We start from the raw sequence: 13,670 nt of genomic DNA, 5'->3' as shown, positions 1-13,670 counted from the left end.
AAAAAAAAAAAAAAATAAATAAAAAAATGTATGCATTCACTACTGTAAGTCACTCTGGATAAGAGTGTCTGCTAAATGACTAAAATGTAATGTAAATGTTATAACATGTAGGCTAGTGTAATAGAAGTAGTGTTTATAATTGTAATTGGTAGAGCCTAGTGTTATAACATGTAGGCTAGTGTGATAGAAGTAGTGTTTATAATTGTAATTGGTAGAGCCTAGTGTTATAACATGTAGGCTAGTGTAATAGAAGTAGTGTTTATAATTGTATTTGATAGAGCCTAGTGTTATAACATGTAGGCTAGTGTGATAGTAGTAGTGTTTATAATTGTAATTGATAGACCCTAGTGTTATAACATGTAGGCTAGTGTGATAAAAGTAGTGTTTATAATTGTAATTGATAGAGCCTAGTGTTATAGTAGTAGTGAGTAGTGACTCTAAGTAGTAGTCGGATATTATCCTATAAAGGAATAGAAACAGTAGAATGGAAGTCAACAGGGCTACAAATGATCAGCTATTATTAACTATATTAAACCCCTCCCCTAGTTATCTCTGTCCCGGTAGAGCTGACAGTTGACTCAGTGGACACCACATCAGCTGCTGTTAGCTGGAGCCAGCCACCAGGATTGGACCAAACGCAACATCATTACCAGATCTCCTACCACTGTCCAGGGACAGAACCACACATCACTACCACATCTTCACCCAGCATCACTCTCTCTGACCTGCAATGTGGTACTCAGTACTCTGTCACTGTCTGTACTGTGCTGGAAAATGGTTCTTCTACACTTAAGATCATTGGAAATCCCAGGACAGACAGTACATTCGGAAAGTATTCAGACCACTTGACTTTTTCCACATTTCATTACATTACATCCTTTCCTTATTCTAAAAGGTATTAAGTCGTTTTTTCCCCTCATCAATCTACCCACAATACCCCATAATGACAAAGCAAAAACAGACTTTTACGGTCTAAATAGTTATGTAAATAAAGATTAAAATTTATTTGAAAAAAACTGTTTTCAATTTGTTGTTATAGGGTATTATGTGTATATTGATGAATGGAAAAATAAATTTAATCCATTTTAGAATAAGGCTGTTACGTAACAAAATGTGGAAAAAGTCAAGGGGTCTGAATACTCTCCGAATGCACCGTACTGTAATATCTGAATTTATGCTTTATTCCATTCCTGCCTCTGTTTGCTTTAACTTCATCCAAAGTACAGTGTAAAACACTTGTTATTGTGGAGAGTATTTATAATCACAGCATTCTTTTAATTTATATATATATTTTTAGCGTAACGGCAACAATTTTGCAGTAGTGCAGCAGTGTTACAGTGTTACAGCAGTGTTTTCTTTGCGTAAAGGCAACAATTTTGCAGTAGTGCAGCAGTGTTACTACTTTTAAATTACTATTCTACTTTTCCTCCTGTACAGTGGTGATTTTAGCATGCAAATCTTTGTGGGGCGTAATCAAAATATTTTTTTTAGATGCATGCCAGCAAAGCCACTACACAACTCAACGCTAAACAATACATGAATTGCACTATAACAAACAGTGCCCACAAACTGCTAGGGCCTACATAAAGCTGTCCCAACAGCAGAGATTTTTTCAGAACCATAAAGCCCCTCCTTACCACTGCTACAACTGGCTATCAGTGGAGGCTTGTCTGGCAGTGAAACAGTTCATTCAGTGTCATTTACTGCCTTTTTAAAAAAGATAGCTGATATGGCTGACTTGCTTAAACAAATGTGATTTCTACTGACATTTGAGTTGTACAAACTATGGCATAAGGGAATGATGAGCGGATAAAAGGCAATCCGTAATTTCGATTAAGACATTAATGAGCGAGCTAAGACAGACGTAGTCAATATAATAACTATTTGTTCAGCACTTTTGAAATGTACAGCGACAGAATTCAGAACATGGGCTGTTCTTACAGTATTCTCCCTGTACACCAAGTCAGAACTGAAGGATAAATAAAGAGGGCATATAAGCAGAAAATGAAAGCTCTTACACTAATCGATAAGATCATTTCTCTAAAACAGGCTACAGGCTACAGGCTACATGTGCACCACCAAGTCAGAACAGTATGCTAAGTTATGAGGGGGAAAGGGACCAAATTATTAGGGTTAGGCACATGGTCTACTAACAGCTTACTACACAATATACACTTAGTATTACTTTCTTAGCTAAAGTATACATATCCCTGGCATATTACATCATTTATACAACAGTATACAAGACATTTTTGGACTTACCTTGTTGTGCTGTGCTCACTTGAACAGGAATGTGGCGCGGCGGTCCTTGTGGGCAAATTTTGTCATCAAACTTTGTCATCAAAGTCTGGATTTATGATGCTTTCAAGACAACTGGGAACTCAGAAAGAAGTAGCCACCCTTTGCCTTGATGACAGCTTTGCACACTCTTAGCATTCTCTCAACCAGCTTAATGAGGAATGCTTTTCAAACAGTCTTGAAGGAATTCCCACATATGCTGAGTACTTGGCTGCTTTTTTTTTCACTCTGCAGTCCAACTCATCCCAAACCATCTCAATTGGGTTGAGGTCGGGTGATTGTGGAGGCCAGGTCATCTGATATAGCACTCCATCACCTTCCTAGGTCAAATAGCCCTTACACAGCCTGGAGGTGTGTTTTGGGTCATTGTCTTGTTGAAAAACTAATGATAAACCAGATTTGGATGGCGTATAGCTGCAGAATGCTGTGGTAGCCATGCTGGGTAAGTGGACACCACATGCATGCTTCATGGTGGGAACCACACATGCGGAGATCATCCGTTCACCTACTCTGCGTCTCACAAAGACACAGCGGTCGGAACCAAAAATCTCAATTTTGGACTCATCAGATTTCCACCGGTCTAATGTCCATTGCTTGTGTTTCTTAGCACAAGCAAGTCTCTTCTTCTTATTGGTGTCCTTTAGTAGTGGTTTCTTTGCAGCAATTTGACCATGAAGGCCTGATTCACGCAGTCTTCTCTGAACAGTTGATGTTGTGATGTGTCAGTTACTTGAACTCTGTGAAGCATTTACTTGGACTGCAATCTGAGGTGCAGTTAACTCTAATGAACATATCCTCTGCAGCAGAGGTAACTCTGGGTCTTTCTTTCCTGAGGCGGTCCTCATGAGAGCCAGTTTCATCATAGTTCTTGATGGTTTTTGCGTCTGCACTTTAAGAAACTTTCTAAGTTATTGACATTTTCCGGATTGACTGACCTTCATGTCTTAAAGTAATGATGGGCTGTCATTTCTTTTTGCTAATTTGAGCTGTTCTTGCCATAATATGGACTTGGTCTTTTACCAAATAGGTATATCTTCTGTATACCACCCATACCTCACCACACAACTGATTGGCTCAAACACATTAAGAAGGAAAGACATTTCACAAATTAACTTTTAACAAGGCACACCTGTTAATTGAAATTCATTCCAGGTGACTACCTCATGAAGCTAGTTGAGAGAATGCCAAGAGTGTGCAAAGCTGTCATCTAGGCAAAGAGTGGTTACTTTGAAGAATCTCAAATATAAAATGTGTTTTGATTTGTTTTACGCTGGTTACTACATGATTCCATATGTGTTATCTCATAGTTTTGATGTCTTCAGTATTATTCTACAATGTAGAAAATACTGTAGTACAAATATAGAAAATCCTATGAATGAGTAGGTTTTCCAATCTTTTGACTGGTACCAATCTTTTTGACTGGTACTATATATATATATAGTACCAGTATATATATATATATATAAATATATATATATAAATATTTTACAATGCCGTTTTTGTATCTCAAGCATTGTAATGTGGTTAAGCTTAAAAATTGAAATAAAATGTTTCAAATCTAAAAGATCAAATTGAACCAGAGAGGGCCCTTTGTGGGAAAAGGCAACACTTGACCATTGCACATGAATCTTTCCCACGTTGAATGGCTAGGCCCACTAAGCTATGACACCAAACACTACTTCAGACTTTGATATTACCGGCCGCAATTGATATGGTGAAAACACACTGTATGGTGTGGGGAGGCAGAGGCACAGAAACTCACATCAATACCATTGTCAGATAACATTGTGAAACAAATCATTAATTTTCTATATCTAGCAATCATGAGGAAACTGACTGAACGACTCAAAAACTCCCCAATTTATGCTCTCCAAATGGATGTTAGTTCTGACTTTTGTTCGCTACGTATTGGGGGATGCTATTCACGAGGACATATTGTTTCGTCTCACAATGTCACGCCCTGACCTTAGAGAGTCTGTTTTTTTCTCTATTTGGTTAGGTCAGGGTGTGACTTGGGTGGACAAATCTATGTTTATATTTCTTTGTTGGCCTAGTATGGTTCCCAATCAGAGGCAGCTGTTTATCGTTGTCTCTGATTGGTGATCATACTTAGGCAGCCCTTTTCCCACCTGAGATTGTGGGATCTTGTTTTTTCATTGTGCTGTCTAGTCCTGCAGAACGTTACGTTCGGTTTTTTATTTTGTTGGTGTTCATCGAATAAAGAAAGATGTACGCTTACCACGCTGCGCCTTGGTCTCCTCATTCAAACGACGAGCGTAACAGAAGATCCCAACCACAAACGGACCAAGCAGCATGGCCAGGAGGAGCAGACATCCTGGACATGGGAGGATATCTTGGACGGAAAATGATCTTGAAGTTGGGAGGAAATCCTGGCCGGAAAGGATCGCCTTTCTTGGGAGCAGACGGAAGCAGCGAGGGAGCAACAACGACGACACCGATCTATTTTTTTTGGGGGGGGGGCACACGGGGTGGTTGGCGGAGCCAGGTTTCAGACCAGCCAACTCCCCGCACTCGCTTTAAGGAGCGTGTGACCGTTCAGGCACCATGTTATGCGGTGATATGCACTGTGTCTCCAGTGCGCATTCAAGCCCGGTGCGCTTGGTGCCAGCTCCCCGCACTTGCCGTGCGAAAGTGAGCATCCAGCCAGGACGGGTTGTGCCGGCTCAGCGCTCCTGGTCTCCAGTACGCCTCCTCGGTCCAGGATATCCTGTGCCGGCTCTACGCACTGTGTCGCCAGTGCGCCTTCACAGCCCAGTGTGTCCTGTGCCAGCGTCCCGCACTTGCCGGGCTAAAGTGAGCATCCAGCCAGGACGGGTTGTGCCAGCTCAATGCTCCAGACCTCCAGTGCGCTTCCACGGCTCAGTATATCCTGTGCCAGCTCCGCGCACCCGGTCTCCAGTGCGTCTCCAAAGCCCGGTACGACCTGTGTGCCTGCTCCACGCACCCGGCCTCCATGCGTCTCTCCACCCTGGTACGCCCTGTGCCTGCTCCACGCACACGGCCTCCAGTGCGTCTCTCCAGCCTGGTAAGTTCTGTGCCTGCTCCACGCACCAAGCCTCCAGTGGTGATCCATGGCCCGAAGCCTCCAGTGGTGATCCATGGCCCGAAGCCTCCAGTGGTGATGCATGGCCCGAAGCCTGCAGTGATGATCCATGGCCCGAAGCCTCCAGTGATGATCCATGGCCCGAAGCCTCCAGTGATGATCCATGGCCCGAAGCCTGCAGTGAGGCGCCATGGCCCGAAGCCTCCAGTGATGATCCATGGCCCGAAGCCTCCAGTGAGGATCCATGGCCCGAAGCCTCCAGTGATGATCCATGGCCCGAAGCCTCCAGTGATGATCCATGGCCCGAAGCCTCCAGTGATGATCCATGGCCCGAAGCCTCCAGTGATGATCCATGGCCCGAAGCCTCCAGTGATGATCCATGGCCCGAAGCCTCCAGTGAAGATCCATGGTCCGGAGCCTCCAGCGACGGTCTGCGGCCCAGAGCCTCCAGCGACGGTCTGCGGCCCGGAGCCTCCAGCGACGGTCGGCGGCCCGGAGCCTCCAGCGACGGTCCGCAGTCTGGGGCCTCCAGCGACGGTCGGCGGTCTGGGGCCTCCAGCGACGGTTCCCGGTCCGGGGCCTGCAGCGACGGTCCCCGGTCCGGGGCCTCCAGCGAGGGTCCCCGGTCCGGAGCCTCCAGCGAGGGTCCCCGGTCAGGAGCCTCCAGCGAGGGTCCCCGGTCAGGAGCCTCCAGCGAGGGTCCCCGGTCAGGAGCCTCCAGTGAGGGTTCCCAGGCCGGAGCCTCCGGCGACGACTGGTGGTTCGGTTCCTCCAGCAGTGATCTACGGTCCGGAGTCCGCGACGACAATCTACGGTCCGGAGTCACCGGCGACGACCCCCGCACCAGAGGTACCACCGAAGGGGGGGGGGGGAGCCTCAAGCGGAGCGGGGTCTGCATCCCGCACCGGAGCCTCCACCGAGATGAGATGCCCACCCGAACCCTCCCTATAGGTTCAGGAGTCCGCACCTTTGGGGGGGGGTACTGTCACGCCCTGACCTTAGCGCGTCTGTTTTATTCTCTATTTGGTTAGGTCAGGGTGTGACTTGGTGGGCAAATCTATGTTTATATTTCTTTGTTGGCCTAGTATGGTTCCCAATCCGAGGCAGCTGTTTATCGTTGTCTCTGATTGGGGATCATACTTAGGCAGCCCTTTTTCCCACCTGAGATTGTGGGATCTTGTTTTTGCATTGTGCTGTCTAGCCCTGCAGAACGTTATGTTCGGTTTTGTATTTTGTTGGTGTTCATCGAATAAAGAAAGATGTACACTTACCACGCTGCGCCTTGGTCTCCTCATTCAAACGACCGAATGTAACACACGATTCCCAAGCATGAAATAGCACAGGGGATGTTCAGAATGCTGCGTGGCTATATTGCCAACAAAGAAACTATGGGATCAAATGGTGGGCTTTTGCAAAGATGGGGCTCCATCTCTAGCGGGACAGCGGGCAGGTCTCTGATACATTGAGAGCAACTGGCGGCAAAAGAGCTGAGTGCAGAACTTTGAGCCATACTGCAGCAGATAACTTCCATTGTAAACTACATCATCAAACCACATCCACTGCGTTCACGCCTGTTCACAAAACTATGTGGAGATATGGCATCAGAGCATGACGATTTCTATTTCACACCAAGGCTTGATGGTTATCGAGGGGACATGCTGGAAAGATTTTTCTAATTCTGTGAGGAACTTTTGGTTTACTTTCATTGTAATGAAATGTGTATCCTTGTAATGTAACAGACGTATTTGGGACACTGAACAAACTGAACGCAAGCATGCAGGGGAAATACATAAACATTCTACAGATGAGTGACCAAATCAATGGATTCAGAGGAAAGATTTCTTATTGAAGAGAAATCCGTTGGACTGTGATCCTGGCTCGGTTGACATGTCGGTAAGTGAAATCGAACAGCTGATTGAGCTGTCATGTGACCGAATGCTGCAGACAACGCATTCATGGGTCACTATGGAGGAATTTTGGTTCCTGACTCAAACGGAATACGCTGCCGTCTCCCTCCGAGCATTAAAACTCATGGTATCTGTGTGAAGCTGGATTCAGTGCTCTCGTCTGCATTAAAACCAAACATTCGTCCAGGTTGGATGTTACAGCAGAGATGAGGTGCACACTGTCAACCGCACCCCCTGACTTTGAGAAGCTCCAACGCGACATGCATCAAGCCACACCCATCTCATTAGTGGTGGTAAGATAAGAGACATCACGTCAGACTCATTTGCAATTGACTGTCATAGCCCCACATTACAAGTATGTGATGGTGAGTTGAGAAGACAATCAGAAATACTGTTAGAATGTTTTGCAATTGACTGTGATAGCCCCAAATAAAAAAGTAAACATTGGCTGTTAATTACATTTTAGTTTTTTATGGTTGGGGTCGCAATCATTTTTTTAAATCAAAATGTGGTCCAGCATTACAGTATTTAAAGGATTTGAACTGCCTCTGCTTGCTTTAACTTTATCCAAAGTACAGTGTAAAACGCTTATTATTGTGGAGTATTTATAACCCCAAAAACATTTAATTGATATATTTTGTGGCGTGGTGGAAACAATTGAACGGCGGCAAAGCGATGTTGCTAAATGAATATAGAGGAAACACTTAATATTTGTTACATTACAAATACTACTTTTGTTGTGACGTTTGTTTTTAACTTATTTCTTCCCATATCAAAAGGAATTGCAAACCGGCCTTTTCTAATTTTTCATCTACTATTCTACTTTTTCCTCCTGTAATATATTTATGGAGTTAAACTGTAGCCCTGACAATAATGTATTTTTCCTTAGTACTTCCTGCTCCAGACCAGCTGACTGTTGACTCAGTGGACACCACATCAGCTGCTTTTAGCTGGAGCCAGCCACCAGGATTGGATCAAACCCAACATCATTACCAGATCTCCTACCGCTGTCCAGGGACAGAACCACACATCACTACCACGTCTTCACCCAGCATCACTCTCTCTGACCTGAAACCGTCTACTGAATACTCAGTCACTGTCTGCACTGTGCTGGAAAATGGGGAGCAAAGTCAACTTGTGTTAACAACCCTCACCACAACAAGTAAGGAAGTACTCTAGTAAATTATCAGGTTTGTTGTCTAACTTTGACTAGTTATCAAAATGACTCAAATGTAAATGAACTAATCATAATGGACGTGTCAACATGGGATGTAAAGGTACAGTATCTTCCCTGATGAGAAATACATTCACCTCCAACATGTGGCAACCTTGTTAAAGATGATCAAAAAATACTATAAAATATATAATCCAAATACTGAGCTATATTTTATGATCATAAAATTGGAAAATTATATGATTTTATACTATTGTTCAGATTGTTTAACAACTATTAGATTTTTTTAAAGATAAGTGCTAAAATTATCTGCACGCCTGTTTTCAATACTTTGTGTACATTCTCCCTGCGAGGATAACAGCACTTAGCCTTTTTCTATAATGTTTAATGAGATAGAACACATTGTGAGGGATCTTAGACCATTCCTCCATGTAGATTTTTTCCAGGTCCTTGACATCATTCATTCTGCGATTATGGACTGCCCTCTTCAATTCAAACGACAGGTTTTCAATGTGGTTCAAGTTCGGATAAAGAGATGGCTATGGCAAAATGTTAATTTTGTGGTCAATTACCATTTAGATTTTGATGTGTGCTTGGGGTCATTGTCTTGCTGGAAGATCCATTTGCAGGGAAGTGTCGTCCTCCTAGTAACCAGGCAACCAGTTTTTTTGCAAAAATGTCCTCTTATTTGGTAGAGTTCAACACTCTGTTTACTATTTTTTAATTTATTTCTTATCTTTATTTAACTAGGTAAGTCAGTTAAGACCAAAAAATGGTTACAAAAAACCCCCATCAAACTACTACCATACTTCTATTAATAAATGTTTTACTGGTAGCGGGATACCTTCAGACAATTCTTGTGAAGCTTGTGGTAGTCGTAGAAACAAACAAACAAACAACATGTATGTGCCCAAACTGTTTGGACGCTACAGACAGAAGTTGACTAGTTATCAAAATGGCTCTTAACAATAATGTATTTTCTCTCAGTAATCCCTGCTCCTGACCAGCTGACTGTTGACTCAGTAGACAACACATCAGCTGCTATTAGCTGGAGCCAGCCACCAGGATTCGACCAAACCCAACATCATTACCAGATCTCCTACCACTGTCCAGGGACAGAACCACACATCACTACCACATCTTCACACAGCATCACTCTCTCTGACCTGCAAGGTGGTACTCAGTACTCTGTCACTGTCTGCACTGTGCTGGAAAATAGAAAGCAAAGTCAACTGGTGTCAACAACCCTCACCACAGGTAAGAAAGTACCCTTCAAATGTAGTTAACTTTGAGTAGTTATCAAGATGACAGAAATAAACTAAACATCATGGATGTGTCAGCATGGGATGTTAATGTGCAGTATCTTACTTGATGAGACTTAAGTACTTAAGTATTATTTTTGGTGTAAACATTTATATAACTTAGACTTGTTATATAGACATCTCAAGACATCAGTCAGGAAGTTGTTATCAATGACTCTAATGTAAGTGAACTAATCATCATGGATGTGCCAGCATGGGGTTTTTATTCCTGATGAGAAATGTATGATGGTGAATTCCCGAGGCCTCAAAATGCAGTTTGGTGCTGAAATCAATACACTTTCAAAAAAGGTTGAAGCTAGAGGTATCACTTTTCTTGCATGGGCAGTGCCTCAATCCACCGTATCCGCTTATGTCAGCCTTCCGGATCTGCGGTGGAAAGTGGCAGACCTAAGGATGTGTTTTTCACACCAGGAGACATCCCTAAAAGCGATGGTGTTCCTTTATCCAAAGTACAGCGTAAAACACTTGTTATTGTGGAGAGTACAGTTGAAGTCGGATGTTTACATACACTTAGGTTTGAGTCATTAAAACTTGTTTTTTAACCACTTCACAAATTTCTTGTTAACAAACTATTGTTTTGGCAAGTCGGTTTGGACATCTACTTTGTGCATGACAATTTTTCAACAATTGTTTACAGACAGATTATTTCACTTATAATTCACTGTATCACAATTCCAGTGGGTCAGAAGTTTACATACACTGGAAAATTCCAGAAAATGATTTCATGGCTTTAGAAGCTTCTGATAGGCTAATTGACTTCATGTGAGTCAATTGGAATTGTACCTGTGGTTGTATTTCAAGGCCTACCTTCAAACTCAGTGCCTCTTTGCTTGACATCAAGGGAAAATCAAAAGAAGTCAGCCAAGACCTCAGAAAAATAATTGTAGACCTCCACAAGTCTGGTTCATCCTTGGGAGCAATTTCCAAACGCCTGAAGGTACCACGTTCATCTGTACAAACAATAGTACGCAAGTATAAACACCATGGGACCACACAGCCGTCATACCGCTCAGGAAGGAGACGCGTTCTGTCTCCTAGAGATGAACGTACTTTGGTGCGAAAAGTGCAAATCAATCCCAGAACAACAGCAAAGGACCTTGTGAAGATGCTGGAGGAAACAGGTACAAAAGTATCTATATCCACAGTAAAACGAGTCCTATATCGACATAACCTGAAAGGACGCTCAGCAAGGAAGAAGCTACTGCTCCAAAACTGCCATAAAAAAGACAGACTACAGTTTGCAACTGCACATGGGCACAAAGATCGTACTTTTTGGAGAAATGTCCTCTGGTCTGATGAAACAAAAATAGAACTGTTTGGCCATAATGACCATCGTTATGTTTGGAGGAAACGGGGACGCTTGCAAGCCGAAGAACACCATCCCAACCGTGAAGCACAGTGGTGGCAGCATCATGTTGTGGGGGTGCTTTGCTGCAGGAGGGACTGGTGCACTTCACAAAATAGATGGCATCATAAGGGAGGAAAATGATGTGCATATACAGTATATTGAAGCAACATCTCAAGACATCAGTCAGGAAGTTAAAGCTTGGTCGCAAATGGGTCTTCCAAATGGACAATGACCCCAAGCATACTTCCAAAGTTGTGGCAAAATGGTTTAAGGACAACAAAGTCAAGGTATTGGAGTGGCCATCACAAAGCCATGACCTCAATCCTATATAAAATTTGTGTGCAGAACTGATAAAGCGTGTGCGAGCAAGGAGGCCTAGAAACCTGATTCAGTTACATCAGCTCTGTCAGGAGAAATGGGCCAAAATTTCCCCAATTTATTGTGGGAAGCTTGTGGAAGGCTACCCGAAACGTTTGACCCAAGTTAAACAATTTAAGGCAATGCTACCAAATACTAATTGAGTGAATGTAAACTTCTGACCCACTGGGAATGTGATGAAAGAAATAAAAGCTGAAATAAATCATTCTCTCTACTATTATTCGGACTTTTCACATTCTTAAAATAAAGTGGTGATCCTAACTGAGCTAAGACAGGGAATTTTTACTAGGATTAAATGTCAGGAATTGTGAAAAACTGAGTTTAAATGTATTTGGCTAAGGTGTATGTAAACTTCTGACTTCAACTGTATGCAAGACATACACAATCTGTCACGGCTGTCTGAGAATGGGACCAAAGTGCAGCGTGTGTATCGTTCCACATTTTATTTTCACTGTGAAACTATGCAAGATACACAAATAAACTAATGAACAAAAACAAACCGTGACGAAGAGGTGCAACATACACCAACTCAAAAACAATCTCCCACAAACCCAGGTGGGAAAAACAACTACTTAAGTATGATCTCCAATTAGAGACAACGATGACCAGCTGCCTCTAATTGGAGCTCATCCCAAAAAACAACAACATAGAAAACAAAAACTAGAACATCACAACATAGAAAATCTAAACTAGACAAAACCCCCTGTCACGCCTTGACCTACTCTATCATAGAAAATAACAGCTTTCTATGGTCAGGACGTGACACAACGAAGACATTGTTTTTTTAAATTAATTTTGTATAATTTTGCTTTCACTTTGAAATGTGGAGTAGGTTGTGCAGATCGGTAGGATTTAAAAAAAATGTAATCCTTTTTGCCGTGTGACTTCTGTTTTTAGCTTCTTTCTTCTCACATCAAAAGGAATTGCATTCTTTTCTACTTTAACTACTATTCTACTTTTTGTCCTGTAATATATTTCTGAAGTTAAACTGTAGCACTGTAGCACACCTGCAGTGAGGATCCATGGCCCGAAGCCTCCAGTGAGGATCCATGGCCCGAAGCCTCCAGTGATGATCCATGGCCCGAAGCCTCCAGTGATGATCCATGGCCCGAAGCCTCCAGTGATGATCCATGGCCCGAAGCCTCCAGTGATGATCCATGGCCCGAAGCCTCCAGCGAAGATCCATGGTCCGGAGCCTCCAGCGACGGTCTGCGGCCCGGAGCCTCCAGCGACGGTCTGCGGCCCGGAGCCTCCAGCGACGGTCTGCGGCCCGGAGCCTCCAGCGACGGTCGGCGGCCCGGAGCCTCCAGCAACGGTCCGCAGTCTGGGGCCTCCAGCGACGGTCGGCGGTCTGGGGCCTCCAGCGACGGTTCCCGGTGCATCCCGCACCGGAGCCTCCACCGAGATGAGATGCCCACCCGAACCCTCCCCTATAGGTTCACGAGTCCGCACCTTTGGGGGGGGGGGGGGTACTGTCACGCCCTGACCTTAGCGCGTCTGTTTTATTCTCTATTTGGTTAGGTCAGGGTGTGACTTGGGTGGGCAAATCTATGTTTATATTTCTTTGTTGGCCTAGTATGGTTCCCAATCCGAGGCAGCTGTTTATCGTTGTCTCTGATTGGGGATCATACTTAGGCAGCCCTTTTTCCCACCTGAGATTGTGGGATCTTGTTTTTGCATTGTGCTGTCTAGCCCTGCAGAACGTTATGTTCGGTTTTGTATTTTGTTGGTGTTCATCGAATAAAGAAAGATGTACACTTACCACGCTGCGCCTTGGTCTCCTCATTCAAACGACGAATGTAACACACGATTCCCAAGCATGAAATAGCACAGGGGATGTTCAGAATGCTGCGTGGCTATATTGCCAACAAAGAAACTATGGGATCAAATGGTGGGCTTTTGCAAAGATGGGGCTCCATCTCTAGCGGGACAGCGGGCAGGTCTCTGATACATTGAGAGCAACTGGCGGCAAAAGAGCTGAGTGCAGAACTTTGAGCCATACTGCAGCAGATAACTTCCATTGTAAACTACATCATCAAACCACATCCACTGCGTTCACGCCTGTTCACAAAACTATGTGGAGATATGGCATCAGAGCATGACGATTTCTATTTCACACCAAGGCTTGATGGTTATCGAGGGGACATGCTGGAAAGATTTTTCTAATTCTGTGAGGAAC

The 13,670-nt window shown here is 43.8% G+C and overlaps 1 protein-coding gene across 2 annotated transcripts in view; it reads left to right on the top strand.

Annotated features, from left to right (window-relative positions):
• Window positions 1-13,670, top strand: part of LOC106598885 (interferon-induced very large GTPase 1) — a 157,144-nt gene that overhangs the window by 116,829 nt on the left and 26,645 nt on the right. For both annotated transcript variants that reach the window (XM_045722990.1, XM_045722991.1), the window contains 2 exons: window positions 8,159-8,431; window positions 9,431-9,700. In XM_045722990.1, coding sequence (XP_045578946.1) covers window positions 8,159-8,431; window positions 9,431-9,700 — 543 coding nt within the window. The remainder of the gene's footprint in view (window positions 1-8,158; window positions 8,432-9,430; window positions 9,701-13,670) is intronic.

This window comes from Salmo salar, chromosome ssa08, assembly GCF_905237065.1.
Source record: "Salmo salar chromosome ssa08, Ssal_v3.1, whole genome shotgun sequence".
Lineage (NCBI taxonomy): Eukaryota > Metazoa > Chordata > Actinopteri > Salmoniformes > Salmonidae > Salmo > Salmo salar.
This window is presented reverse-complemented; position numbering and strand designations above follow the sequence as displayed.